The sequence below is a fragment of the Ictalurus furcatus genome, chromosome 2 (genome assembly GCF_023375685.1).
Source record: "Ictalurus furcatus strain D&B chromosome 2, Billie_1.0, whole genome shotgun sequence".
Classification (NCBI taxonomy): domain Eukaryota; kingdom Metazoa; phylum Chordata; class Actinopteri; order Siluriformes; family Ictaluridae; genus Ictalurus; species Ictalurus furcatus.
In genome coordinates, this window is record NC_071256.1 from 37,853,549 (window position 1) to 37,879,903 (window position 26,355).

Consider the following 26,355-nt stretch of genomic DNA (forward strand, 5'->3'; position numbering starts at 1 on the left):
CAAACACGTCGGCACGATTATATTTTTATCCACGACACCAATTTCACACGTTTAATCACACACCTTCAGATCAAAAGGTTTTTAAGATCGTGAGAAACGTTTCAGCCGAGCGTCCACAAACTTTTGACTAGTGTACATTATATTTATAAGAAAATGTTTTTATATATATATATATATATAAAATTTATTTATATATTTTTATATATATATATATATTTTCTACATGGAACTGATTTAAAACAGAAACTAAATACAGAACTGTGACGTGAATATTGAAGAACACAAGCGGTTATATTTACAACAGAAATAATAAAACAACCTCATACTTTTATATACTTTTATTGTAAAAGCAAGATGAATAGTGACAGCCGACCATCCCGAATCGCTCGCAGCACACACACACACCCCCCGTACAGAACGTCAAAATAAAGGTCTTAATGCAGAAGCACATGCAAAATGAACATAAACCGGTCTAACGTCCATCAGGCACTTGGGAGAAAGATGACGAGTCGGATAAAAGGAAAATAAACGCAAAAAAATAGTTTCAATCAAATTGTAACATGTAGAGTAAACTAGTGGAGTGATGTTCTACAAGTATGAAGGACTTATGTAGCTAAATCTCATCATCACCACATTTTAGAGCAGAGGTCATGGAGTGCCTTTTTGAGATTCAACCTCCACAAATGAACTTGAAAGCTGCACAGTTTCTCTCTCGTGAACCTTCATCGCAATGTTTTCCTTTTGCATTACTGATATCACAAAAAACTTCCATATAAATATTTTCAACATACATATATCTATATAATTCATATAGTGCGTCTCTGAATGAACGGTAGTGATAATCTGGTGTCCTGTCCTCACACACACTCATATGAATGTTTCAAATTTAAAAAAACCAAAAAAAACCAAAAAAACAAAAAAGAGACAACAACAGCAACGACACTCAACTCCTACTCTTTGTTCAGTTCATCGTTTTGCTGATGCACGTTTACACCACATGAAGATTTGTTTCGCTGGCTACAATATCTATAAAAGTACGTACACTCCAGAATCGGCACCCTTCATTTGGTCACTGTACAAAAAAAAAAGTGCAAAAATGATTAATAATTATATTATTGACACCCCGAGGGATATTTTAATCAATTCTCACCATAGCAAGGTGCCAATAATTTTGGAGAGGGTGGGGGGTGTTGGTGAGAAGGAGTGTATAGTGCTTTATTGAAACATTTTCCTTGACCCAATCACAACGTTCCAGTAGGGTTACGCTCAAAACATCACTGGGAGATTTATTATTATTATTTTTTTTTATAGATACGGTTACTTACTCATGAAGGGTGCCAATATTTTTGGAACACACCGTATGCTGCCTCTGAAATTTCTCAACACTTATTTTCTCTGCAGTCACACCTTTACAAGACATCAAAAACAGATTTTAAACTATAGGTTATTATTGTTATTATTAATAATAACAATAATAACCCCTCCCCCAAAACACAAGTAATCAGTAACCGTTCTACAAGGACACGATCTGAAGATTATTGCACCGTACGATATTTCTACAAACATCATTTGCATAAACTGTGCTTCGGATCTTTAACCTCACGGCCGCTCTATTGCTACACAGCACTACGCACTATCGAGGACTGATAAATTTATTACAAAAAAAGATCATTCATTTCCATCAGAACAAACAAACACTCGCGTGTGTTGGAGGTGCCATGGTGGAGGTTGGGGTTTTTTTTTCCCCCCTTACAAGTTTATCAGTGACAGATTTCCAATGGACAGTTCACTGTGTGGTTACTTCAGAACAATAAAGCTGTTTTTAGTCCCTACACACGACACAAGACAAAACAAAGCTACAGCAGGAACCGTGAGAAGCGGACAGTCTGGAGGACCCACGGTTCCGGAGGAGCGGCGTCCGATCAGGCGACGATGACCGGCGCCCAGTCGCTCCTCGAGCGTCCGTACTGCGAGTAGAGGAAAGGAAAAAAAAAACAAGTCGCAGGATGGAACCGAACGAGTCCGTACAGAAAAGCTAATCCTTGTATCAGGAGCAGAAGAGTGTGTGTGTGTGTGTGTGAGTGAGAGAGTGTGGTGACCTACCTGGATATCAGTGAGCTCCTTGTAGAACCTGGTGGCGAGATCAGGGCCGTTCTTCATGGTCGGGATTTCAAAAGGCTAATCGAGAGAGTAATGAATAAAGCTGAAACAAAACCCTTATGTACATGTGAACGGTTCGGTATTTTGTCAAAATTCACTGACGAGAAGTCTGAGAAGCAACCGAGAGGCCAAGGGTAACTCTGAAAGAGCTAGAGAGGTCCACAGCTCAGATGGGAAAAATTTCACTTCACAGGACATCCGTAACCTGGACCTCCACAAAGCTGGGTTTTATACAAGAAACTACAGCCATTATTGAAAAAAAATTTAAATAAAATAAATTAAAAAAAAACCCCTGTGTTGGAGACTTCGCAAACATGAGGATAAAGGTTCTGTCCTCTAATGAGACCAAAATCAAACAAACAGTCTGACCTCAGCAGAGTGGCAACATCACCCTGAGAACACTTATCGAGTATGAAGCATGGTGGTGGGAGCGTCATGTTCAGCATAATCCTTGGCCACTTGGTTGCTTCTCTGACTAATCCCCTCTTTACCCGATCACCGACTCGTGTCACATTCGCTTCATTTTGCTCCAATTTAACAAACGGTGGGGCGACGTGACAAATCGCATACGATTCACAAACACATTTCTATTTGGAGACACATCACCATAACGTTGCGTTTAATATTCAAAACACATTAAACAATCAATAAAAATAATCACGTCAGCCGACTCGATTATAATACGCTGCCTGCTTTCTAACACGACGGCGGTTTGAGTCGCGTCGATTAAGTGCGTGAGGTCTTTTACCTGTCCTTTATAGAGCAGGCTGCCGACGGGACACACCACACACGCCGTCCCCGCTCCAAACGCCTCCAACACCCGTCCTCCTTTCAGGGCGTCCAGCAGCTCCGTCATGACCAGGGTCCGCTCCGTCACCTTGAACTCACCCTATACGAGATTAATCAATTAAACCGTAACAGGACCTTAATAAGGACCTTCATAATGAATTAATATTCTTTAACTGGGCATTTCATCAGCTAGTGATGTAACTTGTGATGTCAATCATAAGCAATAAATAAAATAAATATTTAATGCGCAAGACGTAAGCAGGAAAATGAACAAACACAATGTTGAAGCCACGGTAAGGTTGTGTGGAATTTCCATTACGCTGTATAATATATATTATATATTGCCCCACCCGCCACACACTTACCCACTGTCTGGCCAGGTCCAGTAGAGACTGTCTGGTGACTCCGGGGAGAATGATGCCATCTAGTGGAGGAGTGACCAGTTCTCGTTCTGCAGACGGACAAAGCGTCTCTTTAAAGATCATTTTGAAATACAAACCAGAACCTACACAACTCTTATAGTTACTAAAACCTAGTGAATGATAATCAGATCTTTCCAACAGGCAGAAACAAGGTTTCCACAAAAGGTAATACCTCCTAATTATCAGATTGTTAATCCGTTTGCATTGACTCCGCCCTGTATTAACACTTCTAGCTAGACCCGCCCCAAATTACATTACAAGACAAAACCCCAGGTGTTTTACTTTGCTCATGTGAAAGACGCAATCCTCCGCCGTTACGCAATAAAACACTCGTGCTGTGATGTATAGGAAAATAATCAGTGACAGGGCGGCGTGATGATGAGACTGTGTGACAGCCGCTGGTATAGAAAACTCGATCAGCACCTTCTTTCCGATCAGAAGCCAGAATTTAACGGCGCTGTGGTGTAAAATGATTACAGTCGACAGATGTGTGTCGCTGCATTCAAGCTTCTTAACAAAACAAACAAAGCTTTTCACTCTTCTTTGCATCTCCTAGTAACAGGGACACGTCACACACACACGTTTGTGTAAGTGTTTGGGTTTTAATTAAGTCAGAAAGTTAATAATGTGCGATGCCTGGCCTTTTTCTGCTATTAGTGTGTGTTCCACTACTTCCACCATTAAAAATTGATATATATTATATATATATATATATAAAAATCATGCGCAGGATGGTGTGTGTTGCTGTGAATTTTTTTTTTTTTTTTTTTTTTAAACTTTAAGGCTGTTGAACATTTGTGTCGTCTACCAAAGTCTTAGCGACTTGAATCCAAGGAACCCCATGTGTAAATCTCCAAGGAAATGTACTGACACACACACACACACACACACACACGTATATAAAGATGTCGATATATACAGTTTTATACCCTTCTACTGCTATATTGTCTTTTGTTTTTGTCTGCTGCTGCAACACTGGGAATTTTCCACCTGGGAATAATTAGATGTAATCTTATCTCTTATATTAACTTACACACACACACACACACACACACACCACTTAGTGCTGCGTTTACTCCATTGACAAAGGGGCAGGTGTGCGCGCGCGGGTGAGCGTGTGTATGTACAGCTGAAAAACAAAAACTCGTACACAGTATTTCTTTTCCATAAAGTTGATGTGTTCAGGTTTCTTGATCATTATTAAAGGAATGAGATGAAGTGCGTTAGTGAGACTGAATCAGTGCAGAGAATAACAGATGTTTTGGGGGTTGATGTAACCATTTGTTTTCCCAAGGTCTGGAACTCCAAACCTCTATTCCAGACCCACGAAAGAATCCTGTTACATGTGTACATGTTCTATAAGAGAGAGAGGAGAAAAGAAAAGAAAAGAAAATAAAGCCCCTCACCTCCTTTCTCATTGGTCCAGTAGATGAAGAGGTTCATGGTGCCGACCTCTGTGATCTCCTCGTTGCCTCCGTACAGCCACAGCACCTGCTGACAGCCCTGCTTCACCGCCTCGCTCTGGATGGCTATGGTAGGCCCATAGTTACTGAAACACACACACACACACACACACACACACACACACACACACACACACACACATCATGAAAATGACTTAAACTGCATGCTTAAGTCCCTATTTAATCTCTCTGATCAAACGTAAGCAATAGAAGTAAACACCAACAACAACTTTAACCAATGTACATGACGAATATGATTAAATCATAACGTGACTGTGTGCGCGTGATCCGATTATTTTATCATGCTTATAACACCAACAACCTGCTTAAGTACAAGGCTGGAATCGTGCACAAATAAGACACGCCTCTGTTTTAGACCAAAAGTAAACAAACAAACAAACATACTTCATTCCTCTCACGTAATTTCTGAACAGCTAGCGCTCGGCCATGGAGGACTAAAGCGCCGCTGCATCGCTCTCTTTAGGTAAAGATGAAGTAATGTCTAAAATCCCACCGCATCGCTGTCAGATTGTGGTAGTAGTGGCGTGTATGATGTGGAGAACGCCAACTGGCCCTTGATTTTCTTCACCTTCCTGACTGACATGTCACAGCTGACTGCACGTTTGCCCTTGGCACGTCTTTGTCCGAGTCATCGTCATGCTGATCAACACACGCTACAGTCTGCTGTTACTGTACACACATTAGTGTACAACCACACACACACACACACACACACACACATTACTGTACACACAGCGTGGTGCAGACGTTTAGGCTAACAGTACGTGGTTAAACCGGTTATCGTGAACTGTATTCATGATACATCTCTCACACACAAATTAGTTACTAAGAGAACAAACCTGAACTGTTGAAATACTCGAGTGTTTGTTCATGACGTTGGTATTTAATTATTTTTTAAATTCAGCATCCTTCCTGTAGAAGTGCACCATCATCATGTCTATATGTGCGCACTATAAAGTCACGGGAAAAAGAAAGTACACCCTCGGTCAATTCTGTTTTTATTTATCAGGGCCTAAATAACAATTGCATGCTCCTCACCAACTTCTATAAACAAACATATACCCTCTGGTGACAACAACAACAGATTTCAATATATAGTCAACCCTCCCCCCAAAAAACAAAGGACAGAATTGAAGGAGGGTGTACCCCCCCCCCTCCCCCCCATGACTTCATGTCCAAATTGCGAGATATTTTGGATTCTCCCAAATGTCCAGGAAGAGACGTGAATCGTGTGGCACTTTATAATTATTGATAAAAACAAACAAACAAACAAACAAACAAACAAATAAATAAAGAGTGAACGTGTATTATTCCTGCGTACTGACCATTACGGCTACAACAAACGACTGATTTTTATAACTGAATAAACTAGACATGGAACTTCATCCTCTTTGTTTTTGTTTTTTTTACCCCTTCCCCCCCACCCCCACCCCCTAGTTAAACTCTTTCACACACTGTAAATAAAATAAATATAAATCAAGTATAAATATAATAAAACCAATCATAAAAGAAAATACACAGTCAAGGCTTTTTAATATGGAAACATTCAAGAAATACAAATCCAATTCCTAAGCTGTTTGTTACAGGATCTGAGGTGTTTTCATCGGATTTATCATTTTATATCCGGACTATAAATAATAGCTCACGGAATTTGAGGCTAAATAAGTATTTCACATCTTTTCCAACATCCCACAAACATCCAGCTCTGTCTCCATGGGAGAGAGAGGTTAATCCTGGGTAATCCTCCTCACTCAGAACGCGTCACACCGCTTTAGTTTTAATCACGGGGAAGGGTTAGTTCAGTGGTTAAAGGCTCTGGGTTACTGATCAGAAGGTCATGAGTTCAAATCCCAGCACCGCCAAGCTGACACTGCTGGGCCCATGGGCAAGGCCCTTAACCCTCAACTGCTCTGTTGTATAAATGAGATAAGTCACTCTGGATAAGGGCGTCAGCCAAATACTGTAAATGTAAATATGAAAGGGGGGGGGGGGGGGCTGCATCAGACTTCTACTTTACTGAGTGCTGACATCCAAGGTGTCTGAGCAACGTGCAAATTTTTCCAATAAAATAAATAAAACAAAACAAACCAACCACAAAAAATAATGAAATAAATGAATAGGCAAAAAAGACAACAGCCAGAAAATGACCCTATAAAAAAGATGGACATAGAAAAAAAAGAGGCTGCTCAGAAATAAATAAATAAATAAACAAAAACAAACAAAACAAATAAATAAAGTCAGCAATTAGACAAAAGGATCAAAAGTCAGAAATGGAGGAGAAAAAAAAGCAGGGGGGGGAGAGCACAGTTAGAATAAAGAAAGCATGAATAAACAAAAATAAAATGTATTTCTGATTGAAATAAAAAAAAAGAAAGAAAAGAAAAAGCACAGACAGTCGGGAGATAAAGTATGTCAGAAACATAAAAAAATTAAAATAAATAAAAAGTACATAACTAAAAAAAGAGCAGTCAAAAAAAAATAAATAATCTATTTATGCCATTTTTTACAGCATGGAAATGGCCAAAAAATGGAAAAATAAGACAAAACATTTAAATTCTGTAGTAAATTTAGAAAATGTGTAAATTTAGACTCTCCCAGCCTGTTACGGTGTAAGAGTGCAGAGGGAAATGAATCATTCTTTGTGTTCATTAAACAGAAAAAGAAAGCCGCTTTATTTAACGTCTGGTGAAGAACGCTGAAATAAAATTAAAAAAAAGATTATTATTTTAAATAGATGATTAAAAATATTTTTTGGCTCTGACCTGCCCATCTTGTACGCTCCGACTCCGCCCCTGCAGGCTCGCACGAAGCGAGGATCCGCCAGCAGGGATACGGGACTGAAGGCTCCCGTGGTGAAGTACGGCCCCACCGGCCCCACGATGACAAACAGGAGGGCGTGGCCTGGTTTGGACACGCCCAAAGAAGGCTGAACCAATCGATCGGAGACGAAAGAATCGAAAGGGTCAGTAGCATAGCAGACGCGATCCGATAATCGCTTTACAACACGCGAAGTACGGTTACGTAACGCCGCTAACAGCTTAGCTGTGATGATATATCGATATCCGTGTGCGTCAGTACGAACTTCTCACCTCGGTGCCGATGAAGGTGGGTCTGATGTAAAGGCTGGCGTCGGTGGAGTACGGAACCCACTCGTGGTCCAGCTCGATCAGCTTCTTTATGCACTCCAGCAGCTCGTGCTTATCAAACAGCTGCAGAGAGACGAGAACATGTGGAAATGAAAACGCTGCTGAGGTACTCTTCCTCTTTTTTTCCCCCAGTGTGTGTGTGTGTGTGTGTGTGTGTGTGTGTGAGACTCACAGGTAGGCAGCAGCGGTCTGCACTGCGATACATGCGCTCCATGTTCAGCATGGGCCGGAACAGACGAATCTGATTATCCACTCCACGGAACGCCTTCATCCCCTCAAACAGCTGAAGACCCCACACACACACACACACACACACACACACAGGGTACAGAGTACAGAAAGAGAAACATGAGATGCAAGAGGATGTGACAAATCCAGTCGACACCATATATAAATCATACAGTGGTGCTTGAAAGTTTGTGACCCCTTCAAAACTTTCTATACTGTACATCTGCATAAATACGACCTTAAAACATCAAAATGTCCACACAAGTCCTAAAAGTAGATAAAGAGAACCCAAGTAAACAAAGGAGACGAAAAGGTTACACTCGGTCGTTTATTTATTGCAGAAAATGATCCAGTATTAGAACCAAAATTCTAAAGGGTTCACAAACTTTCGAGCACCACCGTAACCTATATCACGCTTAAGAAATACATTATGAAATAGTACACGTAACGAGACACGCGCTGACGCACGACGAGTACGCGGTGCGTGCGGTCCAACGTTTCTTCAGTTCCCTGCTCACGACATTAGTTCCTACATAATTAATTCCCATTCACGTTTCCAAACACGGAAATAAATCTTCGAACCGTGGTTTCGTCTTATGCTGTAAAATACGACTTCTCAGTAACCGTGTAGAGACGTCACGAAGACAGATGAGGTTCGGAAGGAAGGAGCGAAGACCGTTGGAGTCTCTAGTGAGTGCACGTATGGTACCGTAACCTCCGAAACTACACGAGCTCAGATGTGAAGCATGGTGGCGGTAGCGTCACGGCTTGGGTTTGCACGGCTGCTTCGGGAGCAGGCTCGATAATCTTTATTGATGATGGAACTCATGATGAAGAATGAATTCAGACGTTTACAGGAACATCTGGTCTGACGATTTACAGAGTAACGCATCCAGATTACTCAGGAAGAACTTCATTATGCAGCAGACGACGATCCAAAACACGCTGACAACTCAACTAAAGACTTCATCAGGGGGAAAAGTGGAAGGTTTTAGACTGGCCGAGTCAATCACCCAACTGAGAGTGAAGAACAAACCATCAGTTTGTCGTCAGCGAGTCGCAGAGTTGATGCAGTCATCACAAGCAAGGGATATGCAACCAAATATTCAAGCCTTATCTGTTCCTATACTTTTGCTCACCTACAAGAGGTTCTATGTTTTAAGTTTAACACGTCTAGCTGTAAATACCAGGAAACAAAAGCTGAAATCTTAACCTCTCGTCTCATCTCAATCATCTTTTGATCTCAAACCCAAACGTCTTTGGTGTAGAGCATGAACAAATGAACTGGCCTCACCGTTCCAATAGTTTTGGAGTGGACTGTATCTAGTACGGTTAGCTTACATTGCTAATCTAATCTGAGAAGGAAGTTAGTACGAATAACATGGAAATCAAACTTAAGTAAATTTTAATCGTATAGTCGGCTGTAGTGCGTGTATATTTTGGCCACGCCCACAAGCGATCACATTTTATCCACTTTTTTTTTTTTTTTTTTTTTTTTTTTAAGTATTTTCTCCAACTATGTTGTGATATTTTTATACGTCGTCTTTAAACTAAAAACAGTGAAGATGTAAATGGAGCACTTATGTGTCGTGAATAAATAATGGCACCTCGATGGAGTAGTGCAGGGCGGAGGACGCCGGGTGGAGAGAGAGGTTTTGGAAGGGTTTAATCTGAGGAGCTTCCCATCCTCCTTTCTCCGTCCAGTTCACAGTCAACATGTGATCGGAAAAAAACTTCCCAAAGCCCAGGGAGGATGGGTCGGGCTTGGGGTTCGGTGTCCGGCTCTTCTCGATGGTCAGATCTGCAGCCTGTTAGGGGGAGAGACGGGGAGAAACAAAAAAAAGAGAGAGAGAGAGAGAGAGAGAGAGAGAAATAGGGAGACGACAAAAGACAGGGAGGTGGGAGTGAAAGCAGACATGTGGAAGGACAGACAGGTGGTTTTTAATTTTAATTCATCATGGCCGATTGAGCATGCATATGACAAACAAATTCATTGAAAATTTAATCAAATTAAGAGCAGTGTGTGAGGAGAAAGGAGAAAGTGCTGCATAGTGTGAAAGGGGGAAGAAGAAAGAAAGAAACAAAAAAAAAAAAAAAGTCAGAGAAAATCCACTACAGCTCACTTCAAACAGCTCGGACATGCAACCAATACAACAGAAACCCCACCCAAGTTAAACCAGACAGTGAGAACGGATTAACAGTGCGGTCTCAGCTCATAAACCCACGCGAGCGCGCCGTCATGCACATTCCTCCACCGGCAGGGCGTGACCGAGAATGAGACAGAGCCTGAGCCGAAGGATCGAGTTACATCTCCGTTCCTCGGGTTTGCTGAGAGAGTTACCTTGAAAGAGGAGCTGGCGAAGCGCAGAGATCCCGAACGCACGGGGAGAGGCTGCAGGAAACGTCCACATAATGCCTGAGAGAGAGAGAGAGAGAGAGAGAGAGAGAGAGAGAGGGAGAGAGAGAAAGAATGCAGAAAATGTGAGACAACACATTGTTCAGATGAAGTAATGCATAATAACTGCCTTTCACAGTCAAGGTGACTCGTAGGGTTTGTGTTACTGGCATTAAAGGCAGGTTACATGGCATGAGGGTCAGGCATTAGTGGTCACATGCCACTTCCTAGAATTTAGTGTGCATTTTAATCAGTGTGTGTGTGTGTGTTATTTTACCCCTACAACCAATCCCCGCTCAGCACGACTGTCCCCCACAACCAATCCCCGCTCAGCACGACTGTCCCCCACAACCAATCCCCGCTCAGCACGACTGTCCCCCACAACCAATCCCCGCTCAGCACGACTGTCCCCCACAACCAACCACTGATCACCACTGTCCCAGATGACCAATTACTGACCACTATCCTTCTTGCCAACCAATCAGGGATTGGCATTGTTCTCTATGACCAATCATGGATCACCTACACCCCTGTGTGCAATCGCTGATTATTGTTTTTTCCTGACAACCAATCAGTGATCATCACAGCTTGCCCCTCCCACCCACATCTTTGTTCTTGGACTTAAATTCACTTCTTGGTGATATTTACAGTAATAACAGGGATTTGTTTAATCTGTACCCCTTCCCTCAATGTATGTTCCCCAACTCCTCACAACCACTGCTTTGTTTTGTCTGCGTTGTTGAATAAAAGAATTATTTCTGTGGTCACCAAAGGCAACTTCCTTCTATAACAAACACATCGCCATCTATTATCTTCTACTCCGATAAAACTTTACTCGATTCCATTCATTTTAGATCAAGTCTTCCTTCATCACCTAACAAATTTCGATATGCAAATGAATTCAGCCAATATGCAAATTAGTCTGTGACGTCAACCGGGCGACTTTTCTGAACAAGCCTTTTAGCGGCTTTCCCTTGAAACACACAAACAAAACAAAAACCTTAAAACACCAACCACCAGAATTTACTAACCGCATGAGAAACTTTTACATTAAAACGAGTATGCAAAAAAAATCTATACTTTAATATAAACATAAACCAAGTTCTCTCCTTTCTCCATTTCCTCCTTGGGAAGGTCACGTGATTTTACAAGCCTCATAATTCCTGGTGTGATCTCTAAATTTTTTTTTTTTTTTTTTTTTTTTTTTAAAGAAACCTAAAGTTTAAACTCGAGTTCAGACAAGTTGGCGAGCTGCCACAATCTCACAACTCCAGTTTGTACAAGTGCCAACTTGAAGGAATGCACACACCTTCATCCTCATTCAAAGGAAGCAGAATAAATATAAATATAAATAAATAAATATGCACCCTTCGCATGTGCAGTTTATTCATGCGTTTTATTTCCACCAGCCCGCGCGACTGAAAACGCTCCTTAGTTTGTTTTTGTTTGTTTGCTTGTTTGTTTGTTTGTTTGTTGCATACAGAAATCTCTTAACTCTCAATCTGAGGTTTAAAAATCGCGGGTTAAACTGTGATGAAAGAGACGAGTTTATCTTAAACCACAACTGTTAATAATTGACACCGGCTGAAGGAGAAGAGAGGAGATAACGGAGGTGTGGATGAACTCACCGTCCTCAGGGCCGCCATCACACCGACACTGAACACCTAACTCCGTCTGGAAACAAACGCGGCTTTCTTAAACGTTCCGGATTTTGTGTGTCTCAAATCGCATTGTAGTGAAGCACCATCTAATGGTGATGGGAAGTTCGGATCATTTTACTGACTCGGATCTTTGAATCTCGTGCAGCAAAATGAACGATTCTTTATTCGAGTCATTTCGTTCATTTCCGCAGAATATAATTAAAATGTTTCATGTTCAATTCCCCCAAACACATCTAGTACTTATGCAAACGCTGATCACATTTGGAATAAAAAATAAACTATAGAATAACGCAGTTAGCAGTCTTCATTGGCGAGGAAAACGTCATCAGCATAAAGGAGTGTACATGGGTGTGGCGTCTGGATGTCCGCTGTTGTCGTGTCCATGCACAGGACGGACAGGAGAGGTGAAAGTGCAGATTCTTGGTGGATTCCCACATGACAGCGGACGACGTTTGTGACATCTCGGTAAAGGAGCTGGACCCATCACACGTAAGCCTCTGGTACTTGGTGCAATCTGAGAGCACTCCAGATGAGCTTAAATTCTTTCTTATCCCTCGGGCAGCTTTTCTGCACGAGTCAATCCAATTCTGCGTATCTGCCGCTTTCTTCTTCCAGCTCGGTTGTGTCTTTGGCCTGAACTCGTTTCATCTCTGCAAGCTTCCTCTCATCGATCAGCTTCTACGATCGGTCTTGGATCCATTTCTCCTTCTGGTGTTCTCTTCGCCATGGGGAGGATGGTGCTTTGGGTGCACTCGTTTACAGTTTATTTGATGCAATCCCAGAGAACTTCTATATCTTCCACCTCTTCAAGCAGGCTGCAGCGGTTTTTGCAGATCCAGACCGAACGCGTCGGCGATGGTGGGGTCCTTGAGCTTCTCTTTGGTGAGGGCTGCCTTTGGTTTCGGAGTTCGATATCCGCTCTGACTAGATAATGATCCGATCCGCTTTTCTGTAGACCCTTGCATCGCGCAAGGACGACCTCCACTTCTGGCTCATGCAGATGAAAGCGATCTCATTCAGAGCGTGTCCATCCGGGGATCCCCACGTCTTCGGTGCTGGAAGTAGGCGTTTCCAACACTTAATCCATTATGTTTGAAGAAGGATATCAGCCGCTCGCCGCTGTCGCTGAAGTGGTCTGAAGATGTGTGGCTCCAATCACACTTTCGAGTCCTCGCCGATCACCACCCAGTTGGGCGTTGAAGTCCCCAAGCAGGACCTTTAAGTCGTGATCCTGAATGTCATCGAAGGTATCCTGGAGCTGCTCGTAGAATTCGTCTTTTGCTGCGTCCTCTGCACTTTCCGTCAGCGCATATGATTGCACGACTGTTGCTTTGGCGTAGCGAGCTGTATTTATCCCCTCCCTAACGGGTTTCCAGACGATGAGTGCTTTCGCCGCTCTTTTGCTTAAGATCAGACCGACTCCACACTCGTGCCACTCATCATGTCTTGCCGTCGCTGTTGATCGGGCCATTCCCTGTCCATCAGACCTCGCTGACGCTCAGGACATAGAAGTGAGTAAAAAAAAACCCAACCCTCCACTTCTGTTTTTCAGTCTTTACCCTGATGGTTCATTTCATGCTCCCCTCTGGCCGTGCACATCACCTTTTATGGAGTTTTGTGGGTGTCACTACATGCAAATGAGCTGTGTCTGAAACACACTTTGCACTTTACGGCTGATCCGCATACGCACACGAGTCTGAAGAAAATCGCCATTTTCAAAACTTCAAGTCCAGTGGAGAATTTTAGAGAATTTTGGTTTTAGATAATAAAGGTTTTGTTTGTTTGTTTGTTTGTTTTTACAGCTGTTTATGAATAGCGTGCTCTTCTTCACCATATAAACTCACTCCACAGGGAAAAACATACCGACCGTGCAGATGTCCGATGTCCACTTGAGATTCAGCTGATTGAGATCAGACCTCACACATGTTCCGATGTGGATTTTTCTGCCTTTGGACGTGTAAATATTCAAAACATTTAGTTAGCATTTAAATTGTGAAATTGATACGTAATATAAAGGTTCTAATGTTTTAAGTTGAATGTTTTAATATGTGCGGTTGTTAAGAAGCGCTGCACATGAACTGATCAGACTGATTCATTCATTAATTCATCGATTTATTATCATTTAGACTCCAGAAAATCTGAGACTCCAGAGTGAATCCTAGTTTAGTGACCAACATAGAACTAGAAGTCGGTTTGAGACAGACCCGGTGTGTGTGTGTGTGTGCGTGTGTGTGTGTGTGTGTGTGTGTGTGTGTGTGTGAGAGAGAGAGAGAGAGAGAGAGAGAGAATGTAAATAATTGACTAATGGCTAAATGATTAAAATAAATTAATGAAATAAATAAAATAACTTAAAGTGCAGCACAGACGCGGTGTTTATTCCGTCTTTACATCTGATTAGTGTATATTTGTGTCTAAATAAGTACATGAATAAATAAATAAACGTGTAAGGGTCATCTGGTTGGGATATTAATATCTGGGAGGTGTGACGGTTTTCTTACATCTGATTGGACGAAACGAGGATGAGTTGGCTCAGAAGGTCAAGTGAGTTCAACAACGCATCAACCTATTGGTCGAGCGGAGGGGCGTTGGACTTGTGCGCCTCGCTGATTGGACAGAACGAGGTTGGGTTAGGCTGCGCTCGATTTACGCCGAATTTGCGTGGGTTTAATGAAGGCAATGAATATTCAATGGCAAAATAATACTTGTGAAAAACGTACCTCCTCTAGAAACAAACAAACAAACAAATAAACAAACAAACAGCAACATGAATGAATGAAAATAAATACATTTATATTAATTAATTGATATTACTTTTACAGATTTCTCACCATAATGTCATTAAAAAGTAAATTAGCAGTTTGAGCAATTGATTTTTTCTGTTGAAAATAAAAACCCTATTATTTGGTATATTAATTTCTATTATTATTGACATATTTTGTATTATAATACTTTGAATAAAGCAAGTTAATAAATATAGTAAGTAATTAAGTAAATAAATAAATAATACCTTTTTTTTAAAGTCGTAAATGATTTTCATTTACAATTATTACATGTATAATATTTATTTAGAACATAATTTATAACATAATGCATATAATATTTCAAATAATTAATAACCGTTATTTAAGAGATAAAAAAAAATGAGGGAACAATTAAAGTAAGTAGTTAAATAAAGAAATTATAATACAATTATGAATAATAAATCATAAGAAGAACTTTCATTTAATTTAAATTGTAAATCTCTGCCTGCTAAAAGTGCAGGCTGTAATGTTACTGCTGTCAAAAGAAAAAAAAAAAAAAAGAGTAAATTAGCTGACAATACTTATTTCTTAATACTGTATAATGGTATTAAATATTGTTCTTTAAGGAAAATGTAAACAAACAGACCGATAAATAAACAAACAAATGATTTAACAATTCAGATTTGATTTTTACGTCACATCCGAGATGATTAGCTGGGAAAAGAAATAAAAAAAGAATAAACTAGAGTCAGATCGTCATGTGTATTTAATTTAATTTTATTTAAAGTCTTAATTTCTGAAATCAGATGAAAATGTGCAACAGACACAGTTCTGTTAGAGAAAGCGTTCGGTCTGAACTCCTGAGATTCAGGAATGTGTGAGTAAATAACATCCCGTGCATTAAAAGATCATTAAAAAAAATCACAAATCAGAAACTCTGAATGATTCACAATCAACAATGTTATTTTAGGAACCGTGAGGCGTGACGGAAACAGACGGAGCGGCTCAGAAGACGTAAACATTAGTTTTGTGTTTTGTTTTGTTTTTAAATTTTATGAATCTGACTCTTGAAGCCGTAGTTGAGCTCGGCTCCTCCGCTCAGGAGCAGGTCTACTCCGGTGCAGAAGGTGGCATCAGCGGCCAGGAAGAGAGCGACGAGTCCACTTTCCTCCTCGGTGCCCATCCGCCCCAGCAGCTACCACAAACACACACACACACACACAAACACACACACACACACACACACACACACACACACACACACACACAGCTTTTCATTTCACAAAGTTTATGATTTTACAAACGGACGCATTAGCAGCTTCATATCATCTCTTACTAACGTGTGAGCAGCTCAAGACTTTCAGAAATACCGACGCAGCCTTACTCTTTATCTATTTAACATCGTTCAGTTCTTCTATCCGTCTATTCCTAGAGTTCTTTCCAATTATTGTTCTTTTTCCTGTTTTTAGCACATGTTATAAAACATGAATCTGTCACTGAAACGTATTCATACCACAGAGGTGCTGAATTCTCCACCACCAACCTCCACCACCAACACACTAACCTCCACCACCAACACACCAACCAACACCACCAACACACCAACCTCCAACACACCAATCTCCACCACCAACACACCAACCTCCACCACCAACACACCAACCTCCACCCCAACACACCAACCACCACCACCAACACACCAACCTCCACCACCAACACACCAACCTCCACCACCAACACACCAGCCAACACACCAACCAACACCACCAACACACCAACCTCCAACACACCAATCTCCACCACCAACACACCAACCTCCAACACACCAACCTCCACCCCCAACACACCAACCACCACCACCAACACACCAACCTCCACCACCAACACACCAACCTCCACCACCAACCCCACCAACACACTAACACACACCGCCAACCAACACCACCAAGACACCAACCTCCACCATCAACACACCAACCTCCACCACCAACACACCAACCTCCACCATCAACACACCAACCTCCACCACCAACACACCAACCAACACCACCACCAACACACCAACCAACACCACCAACACACCAACCTCCACCACCAACACACCAACCTCCACCACCAACACACACCACCATTCTCTATAAACAAACATTATTCTGTTGAAATCTGATCACCCAAAAGAGTCTGAAAACACACCCACACCCAACCGGTTTGCACAGGTAACACACAGGTTTGTTGGAAAATTTTCTGGTTTTGTTTGACAGTCAGCAAACCTTCTTCATTTTCCTTCTTGCCTTCAAACACTTCCTGCTTCCTGCTCTCCATTCATTCTCTCTCTCTCTCTCTCTCTCTCTCTCTCTCTCTCTCTCTCTCTCTCTCTCTCTGTCTTGTTACCTGTGCATTCTCTCCCTCTTTAATGGCGGCGGCTGCATCGGCTGTTTGGCCTGCAAGCTCCTCCCACAGTGGTGTCATCACATTACCAGGGGAAAAGCTGCAAAATAATACAACAATGATACAAATATAATAATAAATAATACATATCACAAAAAAGAAAAAAGAAGGACTTGAAACTTATCATAGACCTGATATGATATTAGAGAACAGAACAGGACATGCTCTTCCATGTGTATCAACTATTTCAATTCCTTTCATTAAAAAAAAAAAGACAGTACATTATTTAATAATCATAGAGTTCACTGGTTTTATTGTGTGTCTTGGTCTTAACTTACTCTTGTAACCCCAAAAACATACTGAACTAATTAGTTTTCAGTTGTTCTTTAAAAAAAAAAAAACTATTGTTGTACACTGTATTAGTATTATAATAATTATTATTATTGTTTTTACAATACATTTATCTTCTGAAAAATAAAAATCAAGAAGCACAATGCTTCTTTTGCTTCAATTCATGGGATTTGAATTCACATCACATCTAAAAACAATTCAGAAGCATGTCCTGGCAGTAGCGTAAGCAAAAAGATTCATTTCAGTGGGATGAGGAAATATATACAAAATAAAATCATGATTGTTTTTCTGATCTGTACAATTAAATTGGTCTAGAGGTTGAGTGATTGATCGGTTTTGCTGATTAATCGGCACGGACAACTGATTGCTGGAACTATGGGATATCGGCAATCATCCACGCGGACAGTTTTTTCCCCCGGTCTCGTCCGTCGCGTGAGCAGCTGAGAAGCATCCGCTGTCGTTATACAGCACGAGAGCGGCCTCTAGAGGCGAAATAAAAACTATCACTGACCAATTTTGTCCTGTTATTTGAAGTGTTTTTTTTTTTATTATTCATTTTGGACGTCTCAATTTTTGTGTGTTATATAGAGTGTTACTTTTTGGTTCAGTTCGGGATGCATATCATTTATTAACTGTAATATTTATTCATAGTTAATATAAATGAATATTTATATATTTATTTCATTAAAAAAAAGCAATATTTTACTTTGAATGTCATGTTTTCATTCAGCATCCGTTTTTAAACCTACCGCTCGATTCATCGGTTATCGGCAGGTACTTAGTTATCGCTAAAATCCACTCTAGTGAGGATGCTAATTTCTTACTTTAATCATTAAATTAAGGCACACACTAGCATCAAATGATCTTTCCGTATTAATAACGTTGCTATGAAATACATTTATGTCAGTTCTACTAAAATGATTCATATAACGTTAATCATTGAGGAAAATTACACCTTATATTATAAATTATTTATTTATTTATTTGTATTAACGCCAACAGCTACTTCATCGTCTCTCGCCTCCGTATCTCTGTGCTTGTAGTGGAGATCTAGTATAGAGTAGCTTTCATACAGAAACAGGACAAATCCATCATCCCAGTTAGATAATAACGTCTTCATGGTGGTGCTCCTACATACCTTTGTTATATGATCATTAAATATACTCCTGCTAGATCACTGAAAAGCGGGGAGTCAGTACGGGCCTAAACTGCGGATCTCTCTCCCTGACAACCTACGTGTACGTGCAGTTCATTCAATTAGCACTTTTAAAAAATATCTTAAAAGTGCATTTGTTCACTGAGGCCTTTCCTCAAACCAGTTCATTTTCCATACTCGATTTTATCGTAGCCTTTTATTTCCATCTTATTCGCTTATTGTCTTTTATTTATTACGACTGATCTGATTTTCCTGCCATATGTAGGTCTTCTATAAAGCACTTTGTAAACATTGTTTTTAAAAAGTGCTATATAAATAAAGCTTTATTTACTTACTTACTTAGTTACATCAGGGTCTCAGAAAAATACACACACGTTTACTTTGAGAAATAAAATAAAAGAAGAAGAAAAGGAAAGAGGTAAATGATCAGAGACAGGACTCACCAGTTAACTCTCACATTGTAGCGACTTTCATCTACAGCCATGGCTTTGGTCATAGAGATGATCGCCCCCTAATGGACAAACACGAGCATTACACCGACTCTCAAACCCCTTCTGACAATAACGCTAGTCCATTATATTTCAGCAAAAAATATTTGCATGTGTCCTTCATGATAAAACTCTGATAAAACTTAAAGATGAGTTCCCCAGGGGTGAGTTTTTAAACAGGTTTCAGGTTTCCCTTCATATTAACATCATGCTTCTGGAGTTTTTTGTAGCGAACACACTGCGTAATACAGGTGCATCTCAAAACATTAGAATATCGTGGAAAAGTTCATTTTTTCCCCTAATTGAATTCAAAAAGTGGGACTTTCATATATTCTAGACTCATTAGACATAATATTTTGAGATACTGGATTTTTGATTTCCGTGAGCTGTAAGCCGTAATGATCGAGATTAAAACAAAAAAAAGGCTTGAAATATTTTACACTTTATGTGTAACGCATCTAGACTATATGAAAGTTCCACTTTTTGAATTCAATTATGGGAAAAAATGAACTTTTCCACGATATTCAAATTTTTTTTTTTAGATGGATTCTGGATTCTGACTGGTCAGAAGGTGTTGATACATTTTCTGTACCATAAAAAAATAATTGATGTGGTGAAGTTTTCTGTAAGGAGACGTTTAATTTTGTTTATTTTGATGTAAGCTTTGCTAGCCAAGTAAAAGTTCTCACCTTGGTGGCGACGTATGGAGCGGCGTCCTTCTGTCCGATAGACGCCACCAGGCTGGAGACATTGATGATGTTGCCTTGTGTTTTCCTCAAGTACGGAAGAGCAAACTGACCATGAAAGAGGAAAAGGGAAACACAAACAGTGAACTATTAGCACGGGGAATTCAACATTTTTGCAGCCATGCATCCGTTTAGTGTAAATTCAAAATTTTCCATTAATTCAAAGATTAGGCACAAAACTTAAACCAGCTGTAAAATATATCATAATTAAAAACAATTTTCTCACCCAACCATTAAATTAAATAATAATAAGGTTCACATGATTTACATGTATAGTTTTTAGATACACTATGCTACATATGATTCATTTATTCTCACATGCGATTCTTCACACGTGATTTATATATTTTTACCTGATATTTTTACAGGATTCATTTATTCTCTTCATGTGATTCTTTACACATGACTCATTTATTCTCACGTGATTCTTCCCATGATTCATTTATTCTCACATGAATCTTTACACACGACTCGTTTATTCTCACGTGATTTCTCCCATGATTCATTTATTCTTACATGTGATTCTTTACACGACTCATTTATTCTCACATATAATTCTTCCCATTCTTACATGTGATTCTTTACACATGATTAATTTATTCTCACGTGATTCTTTACACGACTCATTTATTCTCACATATGATTCTTCCCATTCTTGCATGTGATTCTTTATACATGGTTTGTTATTCCCACGTGATTCTTTACACATGACTCATTTATTCTCATGAGTAATTCTTTACACATGATTAATTAATTATAACATGATTCTTCCCATGACTCATTTATTCCTACATGTGATTTTTTACACATGGTTCATTTATTCTCACATGATTCACTTATTCTAACATGTGATTCTGTACACTTGATTCAATTGTTCCCAGATGTGATTCTTGACATGACTCATTTAATCTCATATGTGATTCTTCACACATGATTCATTTGTTCCCTGATACGATTCTTCACATTTATTCTCACAAATGATTCTTCACATCTTAGTACAACCTAAGTAAACACAAAATACAGTTTCTAAATAATCATTTCATTTATTGTAGGGAAACAAAAATGATCTAACACCAACTGGCCCTGTGCGAAAAAGTAATTGCGCCCTGAACTTAACTGGTTGTGCCACATTTAGCAGCAACAACTGCGACCAAAGGCTTCCAATACCTGGAGATTATCATCAATCCACATTACATTGGCCCAAAAGGCTTGGGGGTCATCGAGGTGTTGAGAGCTTTTAGACTTCATGGTTCTGGAAAGCTTCTGTTTAATGGTGTTAAACAGATCCTGGGTGTGGCTAATCCAACTGAACCCGATTATCAATTACATTTAGTTAATAGGTTGATTGAGTAAATAAGGGGGTAACTACTTTTTCCACTCAGGGCCAGTTGGTGTTGCATAACTTAGAAACTGTATTTGACTCAGGTTATCTTTGTCTTATATTACATATCTATCTAATTTCCCCTCCCATAAAGGCAGTTTATTTAAACTGTGGTTAGATTCTATATTATTTTAGCTTGTTCTGAACTTTATTATTTTTACAAATACAGTGGATATAAAAAGTCTACTCTTTTTGTGACGTAAACGTAAACGTGAAACCAAGATAAATCATGTCACACCTTTTTTTTTTTTTTTTTCCATCCCTCAATGTGAAATTACAACGTATAAAAATGAAGCGGAAAAACAACCAAAAAACATTTCAGGGAAAAAGGATAAAAGCGTGCGCACCCTTTTATAACTGGGGACGTGGATGTGTTCAGAATGAACCAATCACATTCAATCTCACGTTTGAAACTTATTATCATACGGCTGTCAGGATTGAGATGATTCTGATTAACTCCAAATAAAGACCAGCTGTTGCTAGGATTTTCTTCACATCTTCTTGGTTTCATCCGACTCGACTGCTGAAGCCACGGTCCACAAAGAACTAACAAAGCCTATAAGGTATTTCACTGTCAAAAGCTATTCCATCAGGAGAGGGGTATAAAACTTTTTCCAGAACATTAGATATACCATGGAACACCATGAAAGCCATAAACATCAAGTGGAGAAACTGGAGCACCACAGTGACATCACCAAGAACAGGACGTCCCTCCAAAATGTATAAAAGGACAAGACAAAAACTTACCAGGGAGGCTTCCAAGAGACCTACAGCAACATTAAAGGAGCTTCAGGAATACGTGACAAAACTACTGATTACTTCTGCATCAACAATCTCTCATATTCTTCACATGTCTGGACTCAAGCTCAACTAAATCACCCCAGACCATGTAGCAAAACACGTTATGATCTGATGAGACCAATTTCAAAACGTATAACCATTCCATCATTCCAAAAAGATGAAGACATAACAGCCAAGAAGAGAATATCCACGTCGAGTGCTGCTGATTTAAAAACTGAGCAGACGGGAAAAACCGGATCAGACAATCTGACGTCTTACCTTGGATGCGAGGAAGTAGCTGATCAGATTCAGGTTGAGTAACTCTCGAAACTCCTCTGCGCCGGTGTCGTCCGTGGGTTTGTGCGGAGGATCTGAGCACATGTTATTCGTGTTATTCCTCTATCAATCCTGGTCCCTCTCTGTAACAGCATTAAATGTTTAAAGGACGTTTCCTTGCTCCGATTGAAGAGATAAAACTCTCCGTGTTGGAGGAAAATAAACCGACGACAGGCTGGAGTGACGACACGGAGTCACTGATGTCACCCTGAAGTGGATTATTTTCCTATAACGGCGCATCTTGAAGTGTTTTATTGCTCTTATATCACAGCGATTTATCAACATTTACGGTTATTTATTTATTAAAGAAGGACACGTCATCGATTTTATCCGTTTATAGTTACATTTAAAGTTGTGGGAACGTCCATGAATGAAGTTAGTCCCTGTTCTAACTTACGTTATAGCAGCTATAAACAGTCGTTCCGTCACCGGCTCTCTCTTTTTTATATCTCTGTTACTATAGAAACTTCCGACCAATCAGAATCCAGAACTCAGCAGCGTTTGTGGTGTAAGTCGGCGTTCAGAAAGTAGGGAGCTGAAAGTCGGGACACTTACGCCAGCCTGCGTTATTCACCAGACAGTCGATTTGTCCGAAGCGCTCGACGGTCGTGGTGATCAGCCTCTAAGGAATAAACACAAGCACTGTAAGGTAAGAAAATAATAAGAATAATAATAATAAGAAGAAGTAGTTCAGACAACGTTACAGCTCCGGAGTTTGAGACGCACCTTAATGTCCTCTTCTTTAGAGACGTCACAAGACACGAAGAGACACAGACCCGGCCCCGCCTTATTGAGCTTGTCCTCCACGTGTTTACCTTCTTCGACTTGTGCAGGGAAAAAAAAACACAACACAACAAGTGCAATAAAACAACGTCAAAAAATTGTGAAACAATGAACCTGAACGTAATCGAATCGTGTAAATGATTCACCGACTGAAATAAAATCGTACGCCATAATCGATAAACGAATCTTATCTGTGTAAAAACAAAAACGTGACAATAATAATCACACGAATTACGCGTGGAGAAACGAGTCATGTGATTATTCGCACATGAACGTCATGTGCCTTCTATGTAAAGAGACACGACATGTGACTTTAGGGAACTTTGCACCATCTCTATTTACCCTTAGCAGAAGTGCACTACGTTCTCACAGCACACAAAACTGTGCTTCCTACTCTATACCCTACTACACGATATCCAGTATAAATTCTTCCTCAGTATAGCACAAGGGCACTCCACAGGGTAAAATATTGCCTTCTACACCTACAAACCGCACCGTGTGTCGAGAAGGGAACTGTTCTGCACTAATAATAAAGGAGCCGTCTCAAATCCAGCTGTATTCTCCTAAGAGATGATTTCTACCCCCTACGTAGTGCGCTATTTGTCCAAAAAGGACATCGTCTTCATTTGAACGTCCACCAAATAGGGCCAGGATATAAAACAGTGGTTTCTACACCTAGATAGTTCACCATGCGTCCAAAAGGGAACGGCTTTCTCGAATTCAACTCCATTCGCGCGCTAGATAGTGAAAGTAATGATTTCAACACTCTACATGCTCTATTTGCATAAAAACGGATCCAATTAGAAGTCAGCTCTATTCTTCCACTACAAGTGCACTAGATAGTGAATGAAAGGATTGTTACATCCTACTTAGTGCACTCTTTATCTAATAAGGGCGTGTCCAGAAGTGTCAGCTGCTTTATTACTATCTAAGTGCACTGCATAGGGTATCAATTAATGCTCCTACACCCTAGAACAGGGGTGGGCAATCTTATCCGGAAAGGGCTGGCGTGGGTGCAGGTTTTCATTCCAACCAATCAGGAGGCACACCTGATTCCACCTCTTTCATCAGGTGATCCTGGCTTTCAGTAGATTCAGGTGTGGCTTCTGCTTGGTTGGAATGAAAACCTGCACCCACACCGACCCTTTCCGGAAAAGATTGCCCATCCCTGCCACTGAAAGTGCACTAGATGTGCAATCACAGATCTTATATAGGCAACAGTCAATAATTGAAGAAACAAACAAAAAAAAGTAAATAAATAAATACGTATAAATATAAAAGCAGATCTTACCTCCTCTGGCGCAGAAGACAACTTTAGCTCCGTTCTGCACTGCAAAATCACAGAGTTTTAGTAACTTAACCAACTTTTTTCCCCTTGTTTTCCCCCCAAACCCAACTTACCGAACACTTTAACGATGCCCCTGCCGATACCTTTCGATCCCCCGGTCACAATCACCACCTTGTCTCGGTATCTCTGTGCACTCGCCATGTTCCTGCAGCTCGTTTCCACACAACCGCTGATAGGAACTGAAACACAGCACTGGACAGTCAGGTGATTTTTGTTTTCCTTCCGTGAACACACATGGGGCAGTTACACAGAGCCGCCGCCAGGGGGAGACAAAAAGACAAAAAAAAAAAACCCAAAACAAATCTCACGTCATTAACATAACCTGCTGAAAAAAAAGCAATGGAAACCCTCATAGAATTTGTCATTGTTTTAATGGCTAAAATGAGAATTGTCCATCCATCCATCCTTCAGGGTTGCGGGGAACCTAGAGCCTATCCCAGGGAGCATGGGGCACAAGCCGGGGACACCCTTGATGGGGTACACCTGGACACACCCGTTCATACACTACGGACACTTTGGTCATGCCAATCAGCCTACCATGCATGTCTTTGGACTGGAGGGGGAAACCGGAGTACCCGGAGGAAACCCCCGCAGCACGGGGAGAACATACACACACAGGAACTGCCAACACTGGAGGTGTGAGGCAAACGTGCTGACCACTAAGCCACCGTGGGAATTCCCTAATGGGAATTGTTACTGTATTGGGAATTGAATTAAAACTGTAATGGTCCCTGTGGGTCTCTAATGGTAATTTGGTGGCATGTTATGTCTACTGGATACCATTAAGGATCTACGTCCTTAATACATCCTGCTATGTACTGTAGTGGAAACTATTTGGTATTGGTTTTAACGCGTAACAGCTGTTTGTTCTGGAAACCATTAGAATATTTTCCCCGTGATGGTTTCTCTTCTCTCTGATACCGAGGGTCTGTTTACAGCAAAACAACCGTCAATAGCTTCAGGTGCGTGTTTAAAAGCACGTGCATGTCCAAAACTGTCGATCACCTCACTGACCACACCCTTTTATTCATCATCCAACAACTTCTAGCATATAAAACGCATTTATCGTGTGGAAAAATACTGGAGGAGATATTAAGGGTAACTGAACTTTGAACACTATTCCTCAAAAAACAACTGTAGCGAGGTCATGTGTAATGTGTAAATGTAAATGTAAGTTTGGCTCGTTTTCCCGTTTCGGTAACATGGAAATGGGCAGGGTTTAAAATTGTACTGCAGCCAGCCACTAGAGGGCCTCAGGGATATTTTGGCTTCACTTTTACACCCCTGATACAATATCCACCCATATGTATACAACAGTATCCAGCTGCAGACCAGCAGCACCAGCAGTTTCAGAACAGCAGTGCATAATGACATCACATAATGACAGTTAACAGATACAGACATCTCACCGTGCTCTCCACCACGCTTGTTCTGTCGTACATAACTCGGCCTTCCACCCTGAAACTGCTGGAGCTGTGGGCCTGCAGCTGGATATATTTTCATTTACATTGACCACATTTAGCAGACGCCCTTATCCAGAGCGATATATCTCTACGTATACAGTACAGTCAC

The 26,355-nt window shown here is 40.6% G+C and overlaps 2 protein-coding genes across 2 annotated transcripts; both read right to left on the minus strand.

The window, feature by feature from the left end:
* Positions 1–288: 288 nt before the first annotated feature.
* On the minus strand, positions 289–12,359 carry bcat2 (branched chain amino-acid transaminase 2, mitochondrial). The gene is made up of 11 exons (XM_053618306.1): positions 12,253–12,359; positions 10,571–10,645; positions 9,837–10,037; positions 8,174–8,284; positions 7,945–8,064; positions 7,618–7,781; positions 4,778–4,920; positions 3,315–3,400; positions 2,909–3,049; positions 2,104–2,178; positions 289–1,967 (listed from the first exon to the last, which is right to left on the minus strand). The coding sequence occupies exons 1-11, from the start codon at positions 12,268–12,270 to the stop codon at positions 1,923–1,925; spliced, it is 1,179 nt and encodes a 392-aa protein (XP_053474281.1). The 5' UTR covers positions 12,271–12,359; the 3' UTR covers positions 289–1,922.
* Positions 12,360–15,787: 3,428 nt separating this feature from the next.
* hsd17b14 (hydroxysteroid (17-beta) dehydrogenase 14) lies at positions 15,788–25,107 on the minus strand. Its single transcript, XM_053618319.1, has 9 exons — positions 24,837–25,107; positions 24,727–24,765; positions 23,379–23,476; positions 23,208–23,274; positions 22,596–22,687; positions 20,099–20,203; positions 19,365–19,432; positions 17,418–17,514; positions 15,788–16,221 (listed from the first exon to the last, which is right to left on the minus strand). The coding sequence occupies exons 1-9, from the start codon at positions 24,922–24,924 to the stop codon at positions 16,072–16,074; spliced, it is 804 nt and encodes a 267-aa protein (XP_053474294.1). The 5' UTR covers positions 24,925–25,107; the 3' UTR covers positions 15,788–16,071.
* Between the last annotated feature and the right edge of the window lie 1,248 nt (positions 25,108–26,355).